The sequence below is a fragment of the Canis lupus genome, chromosome 34, assembly GCF_003254725.2.
Source record: "Canis lupus dingo isolate Sandy chromosome 34, ASM325472v2, whole genome shotgun sequence".
Classification (NCBI taxonomy): Eukaryota; Metazoa; Chordata; class Mammalia; order Carnivora; family Canidae; genus Canis; species Canis lupus.
This window is the reverse complement of record NC_064276.1, coordinates 798,395-822,695: the sequence shown is the minus strand read 5'-3', so window position 1 is coordinate 822,695 and position 24,301 is coordinate 798,395. Positions and strand designations below refer to the sequence as shown.

The 24,301-nt window shown below is 39.5% G+C and overlaps 1 protein-coding gene and 1 pseudogene across 1 annotated transcript in view; one reads left to right on the top strand and one right to left on the bottom strand.

Moving 5' to 3' along the window:
• DNAH5 (dynein axonemal heavy chain 5) overlaps positions 1-24,301 on the bottom strand; it is a 303,601-nt gene that overhangs the window by 170,024 nt on the left and 109,276 nt on the right. Inside the window, exons 16-23 of the mRNA XM_035710321.2 lie at positions 20,288-20,459; positions 15,194-15,339; positions 12,615-12,780; positions 9,713-9,952; positions 7,994-8,184; positions 7,822-7,906; positions 4,666-4,799; positions 164-365 (exon numbers count right to left, since the gene is read on the bottom strand). Of these exons, the coding sequence (XP_035566214.1) occupies positions 164-365; positions 4,666-4,799; positions 7,822-7,906; positions 7,994-8,184; positions 9,713-9,952; positions 12,615-12,780; positions 15,194-15,339; positions 20,288-20,459 (1,336 nt within the window). The remainder of the gene's footprint in view (positions 1-163; positions 366-4,665; positions 4,800-7,821; positions 7,907-7,993; positions 8,185-9,712; positions 9,953-12,614; positions 12,781-15,193; positions 15,340-20,287; positions 20,460-24,301) is intronic.
• Positions 15,611-17,740, top strand: LOC112662707 (histone-binding protein RBBP4-like; annotated as a pseudogene).

The following is a 24,301-nucleotide window of genomic DNA, read 5'->3' as shown; positions in this document are numbered from 1 at the left end:
CAGAAGGAAATAAAAAACAAATATACAAATTGGTCTTAAAACTTGAAGCCCAAAAGAAAGTCAGTCTTAAAGATAGCTAGAACTCTCTGGAATACTAATCTAGGTAAGGAGACAGAACAATACTATTGAATTTTTATGATTGCCTGAAAGAAAATGAACCAACCTGTGTATAGAGCAATGGCACCCACACAGATGCATTCTGCTTCGGCATTAATTTCCTGCTCTAGCTTTTGGAAATAGAGAATCTGAGATTCAAATTCAGAAAGCAAGGGGGTTTTTGTAATAAACATCATAACCATTTCTTCTTTCTCTTTTTGCCAAATATGATTGTAGCGTTTGAAGCAATCCATAGATGTAATAACTTCCTAGAATACAAATAACAGATTTGTGTTGAGAGGAAAGATGTGGAAATGGCATCATGGTATAAGCGAATATTGCTCAATTGCTGGTGGTTCCCACGGATTTATCAAAATCCTTAATTAGTGAGCTGTGTAAATAGTTAGAAATGCCACAGAACTAGAACTAGATTCATTATGGACATGGTAAGTCCAACACAGTAACAACAAAACCGTTAGCCTTCTAGCCAAAAGGAGAGAGGGATAGTTTCTAGAAACTAGGAAAACCAGAAAAAGAGAGACCATGACGAGTCCAGAAAGACTCTTTTGGACAAGAGCCTCTTGATTGTAGCTGGCCTTTCATTCAGAAATCACAGCTCAAAATCACAGCTTGCTGTGGAAAAATCACTCTGAGGTCATTCTCTTCCCTGCCATCCAGCATCAGACCTCCCCCATGACTCTCTCACTGGTCAAATCTATTGGAAGCCTCAATGGTAATCTATTAATTTGTTTCCTAAGGTCAGAGGGTGGAGATAAGATCTGGAGAGGCAAACAGAATATATCCAGCATCAAATTCCATTGAAGATTACATGAAATCACATAAAATGTATAAATCCATTGGATTAGGATTGACACCTGTACAATATTAAGTCTTCCTATCCTAGAACACAGTAAACATTTCCAAATCTTCTAATTTTTTTAATTACCTGTTAAGTAGTACAGGAATCTTCATAGAGACCTCACACACTCTTTATCACATATGTTCCTCAGTATTTTTCAATAATATGATCATTGTAAACGAGATCTTTTTCTATTTTTATAACTGGCTATGGATGGCATATAAGTTTTTTTAAATTATTTTTTAATAAATAGTCCTATTACTATGAAGTGTGCTTCTGTGAGATGAACTGGCTCACTCACATTTGGTAACTAATGTCAAAATGATGAGGAGGTCACATCAAATGCTATTTTTCCCAGCACTTTGTTCTGTACCAGCTAAAACAGCCAGCCATGGAGGGGCACAATCTCGTGTGCCACAGTCCTTCCACTTTTTCCTTGGGGGCCTATTTAGTCACCACTTTGTTTTAAGAATGTTCTTTGCACAGTCCAACCTGACCTTTCTATATTTTATCCTTGTTTCCATAACTCAGCAGTTTAAACTGTTTCTGACACTCATCTTTTACCAAGTTTCTTTCACCTTTTGATAATAAAGCTCTTTACTTACTATACCATTATTAAATGGGTTAGTATTTTACCATGATTGTCATTGTTTTTGTAACTAATCTGGTTAACAAATTTTTCTAGGTTTTTTTTTTTTAGATTTTATTTATTTATTCATGAGAGACACAGAGAGAGAAAGAGGGAAACAGAGACACAGGCAGAGGGAGAAGCAGGCTCCATGCAGGGAGCCCAATATGGGACTCGATCCCAGGACTCCAGGATCATGCCCTGGGCTAAAGGCAGACACTTAACCAGTGAGCCACCCAGGTGTCCCAATTTTCTAGGTTTTGACGGTCTGCCTCAAACCTGCTTTTCTCATAATCCACGTTATGTTAAATATGCAACTTTGCAAAACAAGACTTTCAGGAATATGTTTTTTGCATTACAGTAAAAATGCCTATAATTATCTTTCAACTAACAACTAATTGAACTCTTGTTGGGTCATATTTTTTTTTCAGATTAGCCTCTCAGTTTTACATGACAGAAAATCATTATCATCTACAAATAATTAAAGATTTGACTCCTCACTTCTAATGTTTATATCTGTTGAGAATCAACTTTTTCTATTGGCTTAAATTTCAGAGTTACACCTACATGAGAAAAAAAATTTTTAAGTGAGATAGCATTTAAAATGCCATTACTTGAAAAAATAGAGCAATACAAACAACATTCTAAATGGCCCAATCACTTAATTATACCAACTCGCACCAAAGCAAGCAGCTTTACCCCAATACTCCACACACAGCTAAAAATGTACCCCCTAGCTTCAGGTTTAATAGCTATTGAGACTTCCCACTCATTAAAATGTGCAAAGCTAAGCCTGCCACTACTTATCCCAACCAAACTGATCCCCTGCCACGGGCTGAGATGTTGACATGCATACCCAGAATGAATTGCAACAGCATGTAGACATTCACAAGAGTACAATGTCTTAGAGGATGAATCACAGATTATCAAAGACGTCTGAATCTGGTAGAAATTCCAGAATTCTGAGTTCTTTCAACATCCCAGAGTTTATAATATCAAGAAAACACCGAGGTGACTAAGTTTTAGACTCTCATTTATCTTTTCTGACAGTGTCACTCTTTATCAAATTGGGTATTTTTTAAGTGAAGGTAGCCTAGAGCTTCAAGGAAGAACTGCCTGAACTGCATGTGTAGAGCTCTTCTGCTTAAGTCATTTTTACTGCCAAGGTTATTTAGATGGTTCGGTCCAGCTCATCTTTCCAAGCAGGCAATGTTGTAAATTGATGGCTAGCCTGTGGATCTGCCAAATGCAGGTCAGGCTTACATTCTGATCCAATCAGCTATGGCAAGAAGGAAAGGACAGGATCATAGGATTTTCCGTGGTTGAGGCAGAATCACTCAGAAGGGTCCTGGGCTGTGGAGGGCTGGCCATGTCTAATATGATGACTAAGTGTGTATTTATTCTTCCAGAAACAATCTGTCCATCTCGTCAATCCAGGAAAAGTACTTCCAGTTATTCTAAGTGCCTAAGATTTGCACATTTCCTTCATATGATATAAAAGCAAATGCAACAAAATAACACAGATAAGCACTGTGTTGCCAGCAGTATGCTAATTTCAACTACTATGTCTTACCCTTTGATTTTCATGATTGTGGCTACTTATATTCAGAGAAAGTAATGAGCTTCATTATTGATTTATTTTATTGTATTTTCCATGATTACTGCAACATTTGAAAATATATCTGAATGTTTATTATCCTCATTGAATACTTACATTTATCATTTACATGGAGCTTGATAAACTAAGCATTAGATAAATATTTGTTATATTGAATTATGTGAACACTGTCCCTACGATAAAATTAAATATAGGACCTTCAACATATTAAGAAAAGAAAATTGAAAATGCATAAATGCAAAAGCTTCCAGTTCCCTTAGGAACACGTTAAAATTAAACTTAATAATATTTCTTCACATGGTTAGAGCAATGGCAGCTTTCCAAAATGTTTTCAGACAAATGAAGTTCACTCTATCAGAACTGACTAACAGAAAAGATGTATTTGCTGAGTGACAACTATTCCCTCAACACTTGGAGACATTTTTAGAGTCAACAGGTCTTAGGGACAATGTGAATATAGATTGTTTTTATTTTTTTTAATTTATTTATGATAGTCATATAGAGGGAGAGAGAGAGGCAGAGACATAGGCAGAGGAAGAAGCAGGCTCCCTGCCCTGGGAGCCCGACGTGGGATTCGATCCCGGGTCTCCAGGATCGCGCCCTGGGCCAAAGGCAGGCGCCAAACCGCTGCGCCACCCAGGGATCCCTAGATTGTTTTTAAGTAGAAATTAATGTCAGGGTTTTGAATCCTTCTGACAAGAACCGATTTGCCTGAACAATAAAAAGGGGAGCTGAGAGAACAGGCTGGAAGAAAAGTTAACTGGAATTTACACTATTACTATTTGCTCTGTCCTTTGTATTACCTTATTTCCATGTGGCAATACACAGAAATTTTATCTGATAGTTTATGAGATTTACCTGACTACACAAATATGAAAAACTGAGTATAAATCTTATTCTCTTTCAAACGATACTAGCCAGTACTGGTAGCAGTCTGACTTGTGCTTTGAAACATATCAAATTCTGGGGCACCTGGATGGCTCAGTCAGTTAAGCATCTGCCTTCAGCTCAGGTCATGATCCCCGGGTCCTGGGATGGAGCCCTGCATTGGGCTCCCTGCTCAGTGAGGAGACTGCTCCTCCCTCTTTTTCTGCTGCTCCCTCTGCTTGTGCTCACTCTTTCTCTCTCTCTGTCAAATAAATAAATAAAATCTTTTTTAAAAAAAGAAACATATCAATTTTTTTAATGATTGGGTTTATTTGTATTAAATCGGTAAATACGTAGGTTTAAAGCATTAGAACAAAATATAAAACATAGGAATAACAGTTATTTGTCCCCTTGTAATCTAGGAAGAAAAGTCTTTAGTTAAACATTTGCTGAGCACATTCCAGAATCCACAGCTCCTCAGTGAAGGCACAGAAAGACCCAGGCTATGAGTAGGACAAGCTTGTGACATTCATCCTCACGCAGGTACATATTGTGGAGCAAATATGGCAAACCTCGTGACAAATCCTCTTGGCATACCTTTTTAGTGGAGTTGATGATTGTGCTAAGCACGGAGACTAATTTTACAATCTCTTTGTTGTCAGACACATTCTTATAATAGTTCCTGATCTGTACAGGAATAGGTAAGTTTACAGATGCTATCTCAAAGGTATCTAAAAGTAAAAACAAAGGAGAAAGAGAAAAGTTTATATCAACAGCATAGGGAACATGCTTTAAAAAGATGAGGGGATTTCTGTAAGGAAGACATGTCTGTAAAGTAAGGACCTCCGACAGTCTGCTTCTTTGTAAAAGCAATTGAAAATAGGGAAAATTTGTCACTATCAATTTTTTCAGGACTCTGGACATGAACCAAAGCTTGCAACAAGCCAAGCAGTACTCCTTTATTCAAGAAAAAAATGCTAAGGGCAGCCCGGGTGGCTCAGCAGTTTAGCGCCACCTTCAGCCCAGGGCCTGATCCTGGAGTCCTGGGATTGAGTCCCACGTTGGGCTCCCTGCAGGGAGCCTGCTTCTCCCTCTGCCTGTGTCTCTGCCTCTCTCTGTCTCTGTCTCTGTCTCTGTCTCTCTCTCTCTCTCTGTGTCTCTCATGAATAAATAAAAATCTTTAAAAGAAAAAAATGCTAAAATCTTAGTAACAAGAATGAGTTTGAGGTGTTTTTAACTTCCAAAGGCCCACTGCCCCCTCACTGACAACATGGTGGCTTTCAGAAACACAGCCACAGCCTAGCCATCACCAGAGAGGCCAGAGTGCATTTAGAGCTCCTCAAGAAGGCTCAGAAAATTGTCACTACTTGATGCATCAGGAAGTTCTCTGGAAAAGCCCCAGAGTTTATTGTTACTTCACCTGACTCAGAACTCACTGAGAAAAATAAAATCTCTATCACCAAGGCATTTGTAAAAAAAAAAAAAAAAAAACTATCAACTACAATTAATTTCACAGATGACTGAGACAATGATATTACTTGAGGCAAACAAGAGGTTGACCAAAAAATTAAAGATCTGGGGAATGAGATATCCACAGAGGGCATTGTATCCCCTGGAGTTCTAGAAAGTCATGCATCTGTACAGAGCTATCCATATGCCCAGGAAAGACCTAAAATGCCCCAATCTTTGACTTGAGCCTTGAACAATCAAGTGAATAAAAGCTATGGCAGGACTGAAAATTTCCTGAGTTCTCAGAGTGCTCCAGCACACACACCATCCCTAGGCAAAGGGTGTAAGACTTATCCGTTCAAAGGATTAAGGAAATCTCTGTGCAATCATTAGCTGACCTTCAAACTATCCAACCAAAAACTACAGTGGTGCACTCCACAAGAAAGGCAAATTTTCCGGAATTAGTCCAGGAAAGTCAATAAAGTCAATAATGAAACAGAAACAACAGACTCTGGGGAGAAGACAAGCAGATTTTCAGGGCTGCCACATTATATTCTTTAAAATATCAAGTTTTCAGGGCACCTGGGTGGCTTGATACATGAAGCATCTGACTTGGGCTCAGGTCATGATCTCAGAGTCCTGGGATCGAGCCCCATTGCTTCTTCCTCTCCCACTGCCCCTCCCCCTGCTCATGCTCTCTCGCTCTCTCGCTCTCTCTCTCATAAATAAATAAAATCTTTATAAATAAATATCAAGTTTTCAACAAAAATTAAAATGATGAGTTATGCAAAGGTACAGGAGGAAACCAGTGCCCATACACAACACCAACAGTAGTCAATAGAAACTGTACATGAGAAAACCCAACTATTGGAATTACTAGACCAAATTTATATCAGCTGTTATAAATATGTTCAGAGAACCGCTGAAAACCGGATCTAAAGAATTAAAGGAAAGTGTGAGGGTCATGTCACAAAATAGAGAATACTAGTAAAGAAACAGAAATACAAAAGAGTCAAATGCAAATTCTAAGGTTGAGAACATAAATGGAATGAGAATTCACGAGAGGAGCTCAACAGACTTCAGGCTCTAGAAAAAAAATCAGTAACCTTGAAGATAATTTTCTTCAGATAGAAAAACAAAATTATTAATCTGAGGTATGGCCTCTTTTTAAATATCCATGTTTAAGGTTATAAATTTCCCTCTAAGTGCTGTTTTAACTGCATTTCATAAATTTTGGCAATTTGTTAAATCTCTTTGTCATAACAAAATTATATATACAACTTTTCATCAAACATTTTTTCTTCTCAATTTCAGATATAATTCATGATTGAACATATTTTGAGCTTAGAAAATTCTGAATTATAAACTAGTCTAGGATGTAAAGCAGTGTTTCCACATAACATAAAAATTGAAATTAACATAATAACATATGTCTTTGTGGCTTAAATAAATAATATTGTAAGTTGTGGACCAAGTGTTTTGAGCTATCTTTATCCTCCTCCATAACAGACTGGTTTTTTTTTTAAAGATTTTGTTTTATTTACTCATGAGAGATACAGAGTGAGAGACAGAGGCAGAGACACACGCAGAGGGAGAAGCAGGCTCCATGCAGGGAGCCCGACGTGGGACTCGATCCAGGGTCTCCAGGATCACGCCGTGGGCTGCAGGCAGCACTAACTGCTGCGCCACCGGGGCTGCCCCATAACAGACTGTTTTAAAGCAGAACCTCTTCAGTTCTCCTCAGGGTTAGTTGATTTATCACACAGGGGTAATGAACAATAAGTGAATGAGATCTGCCTTTTGCAGGTTTTCCTTAGAATGAGTTTGAAGGACTCAAGGTTAACATTTAATGTCATTAGCAACTTAGATAGCATATGTTCTCTAATTTTACAGAGTATAAGTGAAAACCATAGGATATACAGCAAACATCACAACATGTTAGCATAACAGGACACAGTATGGGTTAAAATACAAAATATCTCTTAAATGTCAGAAAATATTCATTGTGATAAGTTTTTCTTTAAACTGTGAGACTGAAGTCCTTATTATACCCCCATTCCTATCATCACACTGGACCAGAAATCAGTGAGGCAGCCACATCTGTGATGTATACACTATAGATACACAATTTATAATAGTGATAATAAAATACATGGATTTTTATTTTATATTCATTTAAAACTGGCTCGCAGATTAATATTCTAATCAACACTGATGTAAGAATTGCATGGAGGGAAAATACATTTTAACTCCCTCAGTGTTGGTTTTCAACGACTGGTTAAAAAGAACCAAAGGAACACTCACCAGGAGGTTCATTTTCTTCCATTTCAATCTCAGAATCACTGTCATTATCCTGCAAAGCGGTCATTTTTCTTTCCTCCATCTTTTTCTACAAAGTGAAAGGATATTTTTCAGCTTGGATCCATCCATAAAAGAAGTAGCTTCCATGTGAAATGATTCCTTCATCCATACCCACCTTGGACAACAGCTCACTGCTCCATTGTCTGACCCCCTTAGTGACATGGACTATGCACTCCACAGCTTTGTTCAGCGTCTGCTGTATGTCTTCCAGGGCAGGGGCCATGGCAATGTTGGGAATGGCCAGAGTGATGCTTGCCCGGAAAATGGGCAGGATGTTCTGCTTGATTCTGGATGTACTCTTACTGTCTGAATTAACATAACAGAGGGAAGCCTTACTATTTTTTGTTTTTTTACAAATAAAATGGAGTTTATTTCATTTTAAGCTGGGAAAAAATTAAGGTACTTAGAACAATACATAATAGGTATATAATCAGACAAATATTTGAGGAATGGATGAAAAGTAATGGAGAAATATGTTTTGCTCAATACAACAGCAGTTCAGCGGGACCCAACACATTTTCTGCTGATACAATCTACTGATACACCCTCCTTAAAAGGCCACCCACTATGTAGAATCTGGCTTAATTATGTAAACTGTTATCTAAAAAACTGAAAATAATGCTGTCCATATACCAGCATGCCAACAAATTAGTTAAATGTAGAATAAGGAAGCGAGGCATGAAGACTAAGAAAGCTGTCAGAAAAAGCCAAAGTCAGAACAAATAACCAGTTTGGAATTTCAAATAAAACATATGCCTTTTCTACCACAGTGTGTTTAATCCAAACTGGGAGCAGTTAGAGTGGAGAAGAAATAAAGTGTAACTCACCATTTATATCCAAGTGGCTTTTAAAGTTGCATATACATATAAGTATTGGTAGAGACATAGATATACGTGTAGATGTGTGTGTGTGTGTGTGTGTGTGTGTGTGTGTGTATAACTCTATACAGTTGGAAATACTAGAATATATAAAGCTGGGAAAGACATGTGATTTAATATTCAGCATATAATGCTTGGTAAGTTCTAATAACATTCCTGTGTTAAATAAAAGAACATTCTTCTATTCCAAAGAGAAACAAAACATAGTAAGCCATGCTACCAATCAAAAAATTCCTTTGGTGTATCCACTTTTACTCATCTACTTTTAATTAAGTAATAGAGATGCTTCCCTTTAAATACCAATATTCAAAATAAATAAAAAGGATTTATCACTCTATTATTTTTCTATTTTGATTAATAATGTATTTTAATTTTTAATTTAAAATTTAATTTCAGGGACACCTAGGTGGCTCAGCGGTTAAGTGTCTGCCTTAGGCTCAGGGAGTGATCCTGGAGTCCCAGGATCGAGTCCCACATTGGGCTCCCTACATGGAGCCTGCTTCTCCCTCTTCCTGTATCTCCTATGTTTCTGCCTTTCTCTCTCTCTGTCTGTCTCATGAATAAATAAATAAAATCTTTGAAAAAACAAATTTAATTTCAGAATGTCTCTAGATTTGATGAATTTGGGGGGCTCATCTGGGAAACACAACACCTTTTTCTGAACTGTGCAGAGGAGAAGATGATTGTATTAGGAATGAAAAAATTGGCTGGAAAGTACTAAATTGACACAAAAAATAGTAAAGAAATGTTCTGCTTTGGAGAATATGGATTAATAAGATATACTTCATAGAACTCCTGGAATAATCAAAGTTCATAACGTATAATTTTAGAAGGAGGCTCTCAATAAATGGTGGTTTTTAAAAATATTTTAAAATAATAGGAATACACACACACACACACACACAAGCAGCAACCATGCCTGGCCTGCCAGTAGGAAAACTGTATTGAATTATTACCCAGGAAGTTCATTGTATTAGAGGAATGAATACGCCTGCGGATGGCCTCTAGTGCATTCCTTGTAACTCTCAGAAGTGCATCCACGTTTTGGTGGTTGAAATGGGAGAGCAACCCACAGGCCTCCTCCTCTAACATTTCCATCTCCTTCTTCTTTCTCAGGATTGTCGTCAAAGGCAGGAGGCCTGCTGGGGCTCTCAAGGGTGATGTCAAGGTGTCAGATTTTCCTTCTTCTGTCTTTGCTGTTAGGAGATGAGAAAATTGAGAGAGATGGGAAAAAACAGAACCATCTACTGCAATTAAAGAGAAAAAAACTAAGATAATTACATGCAAGTTTAATAATACTTAGACATCAGATTTCCTAGAAAGCAAGCCCATCAAAGAATAGGAAGAGGAAACTAGGGTACCAGGTGGGCCAAAAGAGGCCTCTCCTCCTCAATGTGAGGAAACAGGAGGAGAGGTGGGAGCTAGGGCTGTAAAAGCAAGATCAGACCTCAGGGACCTGGGTTCTGATGTTCTCTCTTCCATCAATAGCCATAAAGTCTTGGGAGAAGCACTTTCCTTCTCTGCCTCTCAGTGTCTTCATCTGTCCCACAAAAGCTTTGCTTTAGTATAGACAGATGTGCTCCAATGGTAATTCCAACCCATCATCCATCCTACTCTACTGATAAGGAAAATAATGGGATGACTGTTGTTCAACATAGTACTAGAAGTCCTAGCCTCAGCAATCAGACAACAAAAAGAAATAAAAGGTTCAAATTGGCAAAAAAAGAAACCAAACTCTCCCTCTTTGCAGATGACATAATACAGTATATAGAGAACCCAAAAGACTTGTCCCCAAAATTGCTAGAACTCATACAGCAATTCAGCAATGTGGCAGGATGCAAAATTTGCACAGAAATCAGTTGCATTTCTATACACTAACAATGAGACAGAAGAAAAAGAAATTAAGGAGTCAATTCCATTTATAGCTACACCAAAAACCATTAAGATACCTAGGAAGGAATACCTAACCAAAGAGGTAAAGGATCTGTACTCTAATAAATACAAAACACTTAGGAAAGAAATTAAGGAAGACACAAAGGGATGGGAAAACATTCCATGCTTGAGGATTGGAAGAATAAATATTGTGAAAATATCAATGCTACCCAGAGCAATTTATACATTCAGTGCAATCCCTGTCAAAATAGCATGGACTTTCTTCACAGAGTTGGAACAAATAATCCCAAAAAAAGACCCTGAGTAGCCAAAGGAATGTTAAAAAAAAAAAAAAAAAAAAAACAAAGCTGCGGTCATCACAATGCCTGACTTCAAACTGTATTACCAAGCTATGACCATCAAGACAAGTGGTACTGGCACAAAAACAAACACATAGATCAGAACAGTATAGGGAACCCAGAAATGGGCCCTCAACTATATGGTCAATTCATCTTTAACAAAGCAGGAGAGAATATCCAATGGGAAAAAACTCTCTTCAATAAATGGTGTTGGGAAAATTGAACAGTCACATGCAGAAGAATGAAACCGGACCACTGTCTTACACCAAACACAAAGCTAAACTCAAAATGGATGAAATATCTAAATGTGAAACAGGAATCCATTGAAATCCAAGAGAAAAACACAGGCAGCACCCTTTTTGATGTCAGCCACAGCAACTTCTTGCAAGACACATCTATAAAGGCAAGGGAAACAAAAGCAATAATGAACTACTGGGACTTCATCAAAATAAAAGGCTTCTGCGCAGCAAAGGAAACAGTCAACAACACTAAAAGACAACATACAAAATGGGAAAAGACATTTGCAAATAACATATCAGATAAAGGACTAGTATCCAAGATCTATAAAGAACTTATCAAACTAAACATCCAAAAAACAAACAATCCAGTCAAGAAATGGGCAGAGGACATGAAAAGAAATTTCACCAGAGAAGACATACATGTGCCCAACAAGCACATGAGAAAATGCTCCGCATCACTTGCCATCAGAGAAATACAATGAGATACCACCTCACACCAGTGAGAATGGTGAAAATTAACAAGATAGGAAATAACAAATGTTGGAGAGGATGTGAAGAAAGGGGAGCCATCTTGCACTACTGGTGGGAATACAAGCTGGTGCAGCCACTCTGGAAAACTGTGTGGAGGTTCCTGAAGAAGTTAAAAAATAGAGCTACCCTAACGACCCAGCAATTGCACTGCTGGGGATTTACCCCAAAGATACAGAAGTAGTGAAATGACAGGACACCTGCACCCCAATGTTCATAGCAGCAATGTACAATGGCCAAACTGTGAAAAGGGTTGAGGTGTCCTTCAACAGATGAATGGATAAAGAAGATGTGGTCTATATATACAATGGAATATCACTCAGCTGTCAGAAAGAACGAATACCCACCATTTGCTTTGACGTGGATAGTACTGGAGGGTATTATGCTGAGTGAAATAAGTCAATTAGAGAAAGACAATTATCATATGGTTTCACTCACATGTGGAATATAAGAACTAATGAAAGGGACCATAAGGGAAGGGGGGTAACTGAGTGGGGAAAAATTAGAGAGGAAGACAAATCATGAGAGACTCCTGACTCTGGGAAACAAACAAAGGGTTGCTGGAGAGAAGGTGGGTGGGGGGATGGGGTGACTGGGCAATGGGCACTAAGGAGGGCATGTAATGCGATGAGCACTCAGTGTTATATTCTATGTTGGCAAACTGAATTTAAATAAAATTTTAAAAATAATAGGATGAATGGCAATATGCTCAGAATTATAATTTTGAATTTATAATTGTCCTTATAAACCTAGGAGAGTGTTTACAGAAGTGTGAAATTAATCACTATGTAGAAAATGAAATTTTAGTTTTCAGTAATGTCCTAAAAAAAATAAGACCCTTCCATGACCCCATTTCTTACCTGAACTTTCAGTTTTTGAATCAGCCCTATTCGCATCAGATACTTTGTCACTTTCTTCTTTGGATAGAACTTCCCCATCCAGCAACATATTTATTAGCTCATTCACTGCTTCCTCCACTAATGAGCTTTTAAAATTTAATATCTGAGCACCCTTTACACAAAGGTCCTACCAAAAAAAAAAAAAAAAAACCAGGGTGTCATATTTGTTTATCTAGCTCTTGAGACCATATCAGTTAACAGTAATAAGGCCATAGATTCAGTGTCTAGATGATTTTAGCCTCCAACGATGTTTGGCCCCACAAGTCACACAAACCCAGAGCAGGCATCCCATAAAAGAATGCATCAAACATAGGAAACCAACTGGAACCCCACAGGTAGACCAAAATTACACTTAACTTCTCAAACAGTGGGGGAAATACCTCCGAAAGTTTATTAGCAGCCTCTCTTTGCATGAAGTGTCCTTTATTTCACATCAATCTGCCCTAGCTAGGCTTCCTTCTCTCCTCACCTTTGGCAACAAGCCACATCCAGCCTCTAATTAATTTCAGAGATTCCTCTCCCCTCCCATGAGATTCTATGTTTCTCAAGAATGAGATTTAACAAACATGAACGAATATGATTGGGCCACTGTGATCGATTCTGTAGAGACAGAGAGACAGATAGATAATGGATGGATGGATGGATGGATGGATGGATGGATGGATGGATGGATGGATGGACAGGTTTAGATAGAGACAGATGGTGTAGGCAGTCAGTGATTTACCACTTAGTTGGACAATAAGCCCATGCAATAATAGACTCTGTTAGTTGGTCACAGTCTCCAGTTCCTTTCCAAGTCCTACCATTACTCATTTTTAGACTCTTCTAATGTCCTCATGGACCATCTACTCCAAACATCAGCTTCATGGCTCATTTACTTCCTCATCACCAATGACTTTGACCTCTACTCCACTGCTGCAGGGCACATGGCATTTTGATAAAATTAACATAGGAACATTCTGATGTGTCCTGAAATAAACTATTAAACTCCTTTATCATCAAATAAAATACAAAATAAGAACTTCACTCCCAACTCAGAACTTCACCTAACTATCAACCTCCATCCCTAGCCTTGAGACAATTATGAAAAAGAGGCAGGTCAGAGACTGGGTAAGGGATGGGATAGGGTTAGCACCATCCAGTAACAAGTATAGATTCTGACACCAAAATCCCTGGGTTCAAATCCTAGCTTTGCATGATTCTGGAAAATCTCTGGTTCCCAATCTGAAAAGTGGTGATTATGGTAAAACCTACCTATGTTGTGGGAGTATTTCATAAGGTAACATATGTAAAATACTAGAATTGTGACTGGTAAATACTCAGAAAGTATTTGTTTTTATTATTGGTCAGCAAATCACACAGAATCATAAGATCTACATTTGCCAAGCTTGCTCATCTCATTCCATAGAAACCAGCTCCTTGTTCTCTAAGAGATCGCTAATATTTTTTAAAGTCTGGATCTTAAATCCCCTCACTCTACACACCATTGCCTAACAACATGGCTTCTCACTTCAACCATTCTTTTGTCAAAATCTTCACTTCCATCACTCTCTCAGCCTTCCACTGCCCCACCCAGGAGAAGCCCAACCCACATGAACCAGGTAACCAACCCTCTCCACTTGCATGCACAGGTCAAGGCAATGCAGGTGCCTTGTACTGGGAATCCGTGGTCCCCAAATTCAGTCAGGCCCCTAATGCTACCCAGGAATTATTCTACATGGCTATAGTCACATTCCTCTACCAGGCCCCATAACAGCTGTATCCTCAAATCCTGTGTCCTCAAATCTTTACACCATCCTCTCCCACATACTCAGCTAATGACCTTGATTCCTATAGCACAAAGCAAATGACACATGGAATCACCCAACTCCCTGACCCCATGTCCTCCCCCCAGAAAAAAAAACTCATGACCAATGAGCAGGGGCACTAGGGGAGATTGGGGTCTAGACACAGTTCATGAATCTGAGAAAAGGAAGAAACTGGAATTTCTAAAATGCAGACATTTAATTTTGTTTACCTAATAGTAATTTAATGTAAACTGAAGATTACCCCATATGCAGGAAAGAGTTACAATGACAGGCCTGACTGCTATTCTGCTTGCCAGGTTGGTCTCTGGCTGGTGTCTGGAGGCCTGGATGTCGGGAAGGTTCCCAAGGCTCTCCAGCTGGTCAGACTGGCTCACTGTGTCTATACCGCCTGCACAAACAGTGCGGTTAAAGCTGCATATCTGTCTTCCTTCTGGGTATATGGAATTTGGGTCATTTTAGGCAGAGGGTGCCTCCCTCTCCCTCTGCTCCTCCCCACCTCTTACACTCTCTCTCAAAAAAAAATTAATAAAAGCATCCATTTCCTGGGATCCCTGGGTGGCGCAGCGGTTTGGCGCCTGCCTTTGGCCCAGGGCGCGATCCTGGAGACCCGGGATCGAATCCCACGTCGGGCTCCCGGTGCATGGAGCCTGCTTCTCTCTCTCTCTCTCTCTGTGTGTGTGTGAGTGCCTATCATAAATTTTAAAAAAAAAAAAGCATCTATTTCCTAATAACCTTTGTCATTTGAAGGAACTCTGCGCAGGTAAGTGGCTCCTCCTGGGGCAGCTGGCAAAGTGGCGTGCTGCTCATTTCTTCCAGAACAGCATCAATGCGGAACTCCATCAGATCATTGACTCTGTCAAGCAGCAATTCCAGGTCCTCTTTGGAAAAAATAAAAGTGAATGAAAGAGATTAAGCATTTTGTTTGTTTTTTTTTTAATGCACATGACTGGAGCACCTGGGTGGCAGTTGGTTAAGCCTCCGACTCTTGGTTTTGGCTCAGGTGGTGATCTCAGGGTCATGAGCTGAAGCCTCCTCCAGGCTCTGCTTGAGATTCTCTCTCTCCCTCCCCCACTGCCCCTCCCCACCCCCTGCTCTCATGCATGCTCTCTCTCTCAACTAAATCTCTTTTATAAAAATGCACACAGGTAGCCTCCCCGCCCCTCCCGCAGCGCTCGACCCCGGGATCCCCCCGGCTCGCCTGCCCGCCATGGCCCACAAGGAAGCAGCCTTTGATGACGCAGTAGAGGAACGTGTGATCAACGAAGAGTACAAAATATGGAAAAAGAACACCCCTTTTCTTTACGATTTGGTGATGACCCATGCTCTGGAGTGGCCTAGCCTAACTGCACAGTGGCTTCCAGATGTAACCAGACCAGAAGGGAAAGACTTCAGCATTCATCGACTTGTCCTGGGAACACACACGTCGGATGAACAAAACCATCTTGTGATAGCCAGTGTGCAGCTCCTAACAATGATGCTCAGTTTGATGCTTCACACTACGACAGTGAGAAAGGAGAATTTGGAGGTTTTGGCTCAGTTAGTGGAAAAATTGAAATAGAAATCAAAATCAACCATGAAGGAGAAGTGAACCGGGCACGTTATATGCCCCAGAACCCTTGCATCATTGCAAGAAAGACTCCATCCAGTGATGTTCTTGTTTTTGACTATACAAAACATCCTTCCAAACCAGACCTTTCTGGAGAGTGCAACCCAGACTTGCGTCTCCGTGGACATCAGAAGGAAGGCTATGGACTTTCTTGGAACCTAAATCTCAGTGGGCACTTACTTAGTGCTTCAGATGACCACACCATCTGCCTCTGGGACATCAGTGCTGTTCCAAAGGAAGGAAAAGTTGTGGATGCGAAGACCATCTTTACAGGGCATACAGCAGTAGTAGAAGATGTTTCCTGGCATCTGCTTCATGAGTCTCTGTTTGGGTCAGTTGGTGATGATCAGAAACTTATGATCTGGGATACTCGTTCAAACAATACTTCCAAACCAAGCCACTCAGTTGATGCTCACACTGCTGAAGTGAACTGCCTATCTTTCAATCCTTATAGTGAGTTCATTCTTGCCACAGGATCAGCCGACAAGACTGTTGCCTTGTGGGATCTAAGAAATCTGAAACTTAAGTTGCATTCCTTTGAATCACATAAGGATGAAATATTCCAGGTTCAGTGGTCTCCTCACAATGAGACTATTTTGGCTTCCAGTGGTACTGATCGCAGACTGAATGTCTGGGATTTAAGTAAAATCGGAGAGGAACAATCCCCAGAAGATGCAGAAGATGGGCCACCAGAATTGTTGTTTATTCACGGTGGTCACACTGCCAAGATATCTGATTTCTCCTGGAATCCCAATGAACCTTGGGTGATTTGTTCTGTATCAGAAGATAATATCATGCAAGCGTGGCAAATGGCAGAGAACATTTATAATGATGAAGACCCTGAAGGAAGCGTGGATCCAGAAGGACAAGGGTCCTAGATATGTCTGCACTTCTTGTGATTTTAGACTCCCCTTTTTTTTTCCTCTCAACCCTGAGATTGATTTAACACTGGTTTTGAGACACAGACTTTGTTTGGCTATCCCTCTGTGATAGGTACCATCAACAATGTTATTAGCCCAAACAGAGGGTGTTTTCTAAATATTAACTGGGGGACTTGATTCACTAAAGCCACAGACTTATATTTAAATTTTCTTCAGGAATTTTCTAGTAACAAAGGTCTAAGTAGCCACAGAAAGGGGAATATTGTGTGTGGTTATTTTTCTTCTTAGGCCATATCCCCAAGTTTTTCAGACTCCTTTAAGTAAAGGCTAAAGTGAGGAAGGAATAGAGCCAAGTGAGGTAGGTGTCTGAGCCATGAAGTATAAATACCACAAGATGTCGTTTTTATTCAGGAAATAGGGGAGATTCAAGTCATATAAATTCCTATTCTAAAAACTTCACACCTGACTTTCCAGGATGCACATTTTCCTATGTAGACCAGTCTCCTCTCAGTTTCTTCAGTTAAGTCAAAACTATGTGTTCCTCTTTCCCCATATATTTTTGCTTGTTAGTGTATTTCTTGAGCTGTTTTCATATTTCTTTCCTTTCTGTGAAATGTTTTTTTTTTTAAAAACTTGGGACCACCAAGTTGTAAAGATGTATGTTTTTACCTGACAGTTATACCACAGGTAGACTGTCCAGTTGAGTTGAGAAGAGTGAATTGATAGCTTGTATTTGTTTTTAAAATTAAAATAATCCTGGATAAGAGTTGCTTTTTTTTTTTTTTTTTTTTTAGGAGTTAGTCCTTGACCACTAGTTTGGTACCATCTCTATTTTGGGTGACCTGTTTCACCAGCAGGCCTGTTACTCTCCATGACTAACTGTGTAAGTGCTTATAATGGAATAAATTGCTTTTCTACGTAAAAATAAATAAATAAATAAATAAATAAATAAATAAATAAATAAATAAAAATAAATAAAAATGCACACAACTAAACTACAGTAGTGAAACCAGGATTAAAGTCGCTCCAGACTGCTATTTCTCACTAGGTTTTTGCACACACTGTCCTTCCTCTAACTGACTTCCAGCTCTGACTCTCTCCACCTACCTCACTCTGACTCAGACTTAAAGAGCTGGCTTGAATGCAGCTCCTGCAGGATGCTTACTGGGAATCTGCACGTATTTCCAGGGGCCTCCTCCTCCTTCACTGGCACTGACCCCCGAGCATCCTTCCAACACCACATGTACCATACTGCCTACTTGTCATGTGTCTTTTCTCCTTCTGGAATTCCTCTTTGTCATCCTTGCTTCTTCAACACAGCTCTGTGCCTATTCCACAGGAGGTATTCAACAGATATTCTTTTTTTAAGATTTTTTTTCATTTATTTGAGAGTGAGAGAGAGAGAGTGCAAGAGAGAGCATGAGCTGGGCGAGAGGCAGATGGAGAGGGAGAGGCAGACTCCAGCTGAGCAGGGAGCCCGATGCAGAGCTCGATCCCAGAACCCCAAGAGCATGACCTGAGCTGAAGGCAGACAGCATGACCAGCAGAGCCACCCAGGTGCCAGCAGAGCCACCCAGATGCCCCTTCAACAGATATTCTTTTTTAAGATTTTATTTTTAAGTAACCTCCATACCCAATGTGGGGCTCAAACTCAACAACCTCGAGATAAAGAGTCACATGCTCTGCCAACTGAGCCAGCCCAGGCACCCCAACAGATATTATTGATGTGAAATTCCCTCGAGTTTTCTTTTACAGTTACTATTATAAGGTATATTTTTTAAAGTTGTGCTAAAGTAATATTGAACACTAAGTTCCATAGACAGAAAGGTCAATTCTAGAGGAAATTAACACTTTTATATCAAAAGTAGGAATGACGGTTAATAAAGCTCCATCTAAGGAGCTATATTAAGCTGTAATACAGCTTCAACAGATAGAGTGAATTCTTTTTTTTTTTCCTGCTATTGCTTTTGTCTGGGGAATGAAATTAAAATTGAATGCAGAGAAGTCCATGCTATATACTCATGATGTATCAAAGATGTTATACACTCCCTTAAATACATACCTTTGCTTTCTAAAGAATAAGGCCCTAAAGGTTTTCAATCATTTCTGAGCTAAAACCAAAATACCAAAAAGTTCTGCCTGGTAACCTTATTTCCTACTAAAAGAGAGCCAATACATTAGTGAGTATACGTGCTGAATATAATTCTTTAGAGTTTCTGAAGGACATCTGTGATCTACCCCCCCCCCCCCAAGATGTCCATGTCTTACTCTCCTGTGAATGCTACATGATATGGCAAAGGGGACTTTTGCATGATCAAGTTAAGGATCTTGAGTTGTAGTAACTGTCCTAAATTATCTAGGTGGGAGTTATCTACACTAGGTGGGGCCAGTGTAGCCATAGGAGTCTTTATAAGAGGGAGGCAGGAAAGTCAGAAGACAATGTGCCTATGGAAGCAGAGAAACAGAGAGAAAGAGATTTAAGAATACTATGCTGCTGGCTTTGAGGACAGAGTGACCATGAGCCAAAGGTTGTATGGGGACTCTGGTTGCCGGAAAGAATTCTCCCCCAGGCCTCCACAAGGAACTATCTCAGCTGATACTTTAATTTTCAACTCCCTAAGAGTCATTTTGGGACTCTTCTCAATCTGACATCAATTGTTTGACATCAATCTCAAATATTTCACTTAAATCACAAAAAGAAAACAGAATCAAAGAACTAAGGAGAGCTTTTTTAGAAATTAGGTCCTGTCTCCACCTAGCATAGTAATAAAACTTCCAAATGTAAACATTCCAATCCTAATATTCTCTAGGGAGAAGAGTACTAAAATCTACCTTGGTAGCCTTCTCATTTGGTTGTGAAAACTCGTACTAAGAAGTTTTGATACCTTTTATAAATACCTCCTTCTAGAATGTTAGCCTCTTTCCTCCTGTTCTGGTTCCCAGGGAGATGTATTTTGGAAAGACTATTGGTTTAGAGGCAAAGGAACTGGGTTCTAAACTCACTCTTTCTGCTTGCATCTCTACCACATTAGAATTCACTCAGAATTTTGGGATCAGTTTTCCAACTTTACCCGACCATCTTATATAAAGTCTAGGGTCCAACAATAAGTATAATTTTTAAATGTAGGTTATCTCTGGGGATAAAATTAAAAAGTGAGTATGTATAGTTTCCAGGAAATGAATGAGTTCATGTAGTTTGGTAAAATTTCCTAGGGAACAGCTTATGAACAACACTCCCATTTCATTATTTATATCACAGTATCTAGAAGAAATTATACAATAGACATTAAGAACTCAGCCTTTCAAAATGAGAAATAATAACCATTCAGACAGACTTACTGATCTTTGCAAAAGCATTTTTTAAGTATGTTTCAATGTTCAGTGAAGCCCAAGTGATTGCAGCCAGACCAGGTTGGAGAGCTTCATCCACTTTCGCCAAATGATGGACCATCAGTTGCTCAATGGTGGGAGGCATTTTTGACTTCACTCTCTGATACTCAGCCAGCATCATCTACAATGAAATGGAGGTTAAATTATCAATTAATATTGTACTTTTAATATCTTTTTTTTAATCCAAAAGGTTGACTTTTATTTAGAGTCCAGCTGTAGGGCTCCAATAAGCAGCCTGGCAGGTAAAGTGGCCAAAACAAAACCAGAATAGAGCAGATGAGAAATATCTCCATAAATATAAATTCCTAATCCAATATAAAACAGCTAAAGAAAAGAAAAAACTTAGAGTAGGAGTTTCTCACCCTTTACCCAGTTTAAAAGGGGAGAAGTGTCCTAAGGTCAAGTGACTTTTCTAAACCAAGTTACCAATGCCTTAGCCAATACATCCTGAGGCTCACTCATTCCACTTTGTACACTGGCACCATGCACAGCCTGCTCCTCCAGGCACCTTCTGTGGAACATACTCATCACCCAAAGTACTGGGGTCACCAGAAGTCTGCCTCAACCTATTCCTGAAATCATAGGCTGAGCTTTGATGTAAGACCCAAAGCATACAAGGAATCAGGAACCAGCATTGATGTTAAGTGTCATGGCTTTAGGTACCACCCATACGCCAAAGACAACCAAATTCACGTCTCAGCCCAGATCTCACTCCTAAAGTCTAGATTCATATATGATGAAAGTCTATTAGTTATCGCCAACTGAATATATAAAAGACATTTCAAATTCAGCATATCCAAAACTGAAAGTTTGTTTTTCCCCAAAATCTTCCCTGCTCACAGCATTCTCTATCCCATCCAGTGGTGGCTCCTATCTTGCACACCCACAGGTAATCCATCAGGATATCTTGTTTGCTCCATATTCAAAAGATCTGTATCTCACCTACTTACCATATGCACTGCTCCCACCATTGCTGACTTTCCTCTAAATTATTGTAATGGTCTATCATTGTCTCCCTGCTACCACTAACGCCTCCTACAGTCCATGTTCATTTAGCAGCAAAGGAGATCATTTCAAAATGTAAATCAGATTATTTAACTCTTCTGCTTACATGGCCACATGCATTCCCATCTCATGTAGGGCTATAATTTCTTATGTGAGTCCGCAAAGATCTACCCAGGCTGGTCCCCATTACTTCTCTGATCTTATCTGTAATCATTCTTCTCATCTCTTACCTACTCCTGCCCTACTACCTTCCTTACTGGCCCCCAGCCTCAGGGCCCTTGCATTCCCTTCAAATAATTACTCAAATTCCATCTTCTCAATTAGGCCAATTCTGAATGCCTATTTAAATTTATAAACCGTCACCAAAAACCACTAACACACTCTATCCTCTTTGTTCTGCTCTATTTTTTCCATATGCCTATCACTTTCTAATAGACTATGTAACTATGTTCATTATTTGCTGTCTTACCCAACTAGAATAAAAGGACAAGAGTTTCTATAAAAACAAGAATTTTGTCTGCTTTGTTCAATGCACCTGAAACAGTGCCTGGTATGTAGGAGATGATCAATCAATATTTCCCTAATATATTAATTAGCTGTTATCAGGAGCATTTGTGATTAGAAACTCATAGATTCGGGATCCCTGGGTGGCGCAGCGGTTTAGCGCCTGCCTTTGGCCCAGGGCGTGATCCTGGAGACCCGGGATCGAATCCCACATCGGGCTCCCGGTGCATGGAGCCTGCTTCTCCCTCTGCCTGTGTCTCTGCCTCTCTGTGTGTGACTATCATAAATAAATAAAAATTAAAAAAAAAGAAACTCATAGATTCTGCTCCTATATGGAAATTCACTTGTTGTATAATATTGAACTGTGTCAGTATTTTGTTCGTATGTTACCATTTTTTTTTAAGATTTATTTATTTATTCATGATAGACAAAGAGAGAGAGAGAGGCAGAGACACAGGCAGAGGGAGAAGCAGGCTCCATTCCGGGAGCCCGACACGGGACTCGATCCCGGGACTCCAGGATCGCGCCCTGGGCCAAAGGCAGGCGCTAAACCGCTGAGCCACCCAGGGATCCCCCATATGTTACCATTTTAAATAAGACTAAAAGCACTTCCAGCCTTTTTTGGTAATGTTAGTATTAACAATAATTAATTATAAGAAAGTAACTTTAACATGCTTCTCAAAGACTATTGTTTTTAGGTCCGTATTTGTAATGTGCATGTTGATATTACTTTGTCATTAAATCAATGTTTGCCCAAATGTTCTCCCTGAAATACTAGCCCTAAAAGATTTTTTTTAAAGATTTTGTGCATTTATTCATGAGAAACACAGAGAGGGAGACAGGCAGGGACACAGGCAGAGGGAGAAGCAGGCTCCATGCAGGGAGCCCAACGCAGTACTCATCCCAGGACTCCAGGACCACACCCTGGGCCGAAGGCAAGCACCAAACCACTGAGCCACCAAGGGATCCCCGCCCTAAAAGATTCTATAGGAAAAATGATCCCTGGACAGATAAGTTTGGAAAACACTGTATACACTATCTTCCCTCTTGTACAATCACAATCAATATTAATGATTCTGAGAAAACTGTAAGAAGGAAGTAAGAAGCCCAACGGACTTCTGTGAATTTTGTTAAACCCAACACTTCCCAAATGGACCACATAATCCTTTCTTCATATAACAAAAACCTTCCCATGATTTCTCTATATTCTTTCAATTTCCATGAAAGCCACTTCAGGAAAGCCTATGTTGGAGTGGTTCTATTAGTGGCTACCTACACATTTGCTGACGCATTTGTCCACAGCTTATCTTTTTTCAATGTCCATCACTTATTCTATCTGGGAAGCAAATCAGCAGGCCTTCTACTTCTCCCCTTAATCCATTAACCCCATGAGATATTGCTCATTTTATAGATAAGAAACTGAGGCTCAGAAGGGTAAAATAATTTGCACAATGATAATGGTTTATATCCAGATCAAATTGGACATAGAATCTATACTCCTATTAGTCTACGCGGGCTCATTTCTTTTTGAACTATATTCCAAGGAAAAGATGAAGAAACCAATCTCTCATCTACTTTAGTGTATCTGTGGAAGCCTAAGAGCTCTGTTAAATATTCAGCACAGTGGGATGTCTGGGTGACTCAGTGGTTGAGCATCTGCCTTTCACTCAGGTAGTGATTCCAGGGTCCTGGGATCGAGTCCTGCATTGGACTCCCTGTAGGAGCCTGCTTCTTCCTCTGCCTTTCTCTGTGTCTCTCATGAATAAATAAATAAAATCTTTTAAAAAAATATTCAGCACAGTAACTCTGGAACATTGGAGATGGTCCCCCAAACCTGCCAAAAGATCTGCTGTTACCAGCTACTCGTGTTGGGTAGGGACCTTTTTCACTCTTTCAACCTCCAAGATATAATAAATGTCAACCAGATGACAATTTACTTGCTAGAATTGTCATTTATAACTGCAGTGGTTTTAAAACATTTTTTGACCCGCCTTCCTCCATGGTATAGGATCTATGTCCTCTCTCCTTGAATCTGGGTGGACTTATGGAAACCAACTAATTACAACAGAAGTGATGCTAAGACATATGAAGCTATCCTAAAAGCCATGCAACTTCCTATGTATTCACTGTAATGTACCCTCTTAGACTGAATTCCCATACAATAAATTCTACTACCCTGAGGCCTCCATACTGAAAGACCACACATAGATGCTCTAGTCTTTAATCCCATCTGAGTGAAACTTCTGGCTATACCTATCAAACACCCAGACAAGAGAATGAAATCACTTTGGACCTTCCAGAACCAACATCTGCAAGCAAATCTAAATGACCTTAGTCAATACCACAAGGAACAGAAGAATCACCTAGCCAAGGCTTGCTTAAACTCTATACCCACAAAATCATGAGATATAAGAAATAATTGTTCTAAGCCACTACATTTTGAGGCTGGTTGTT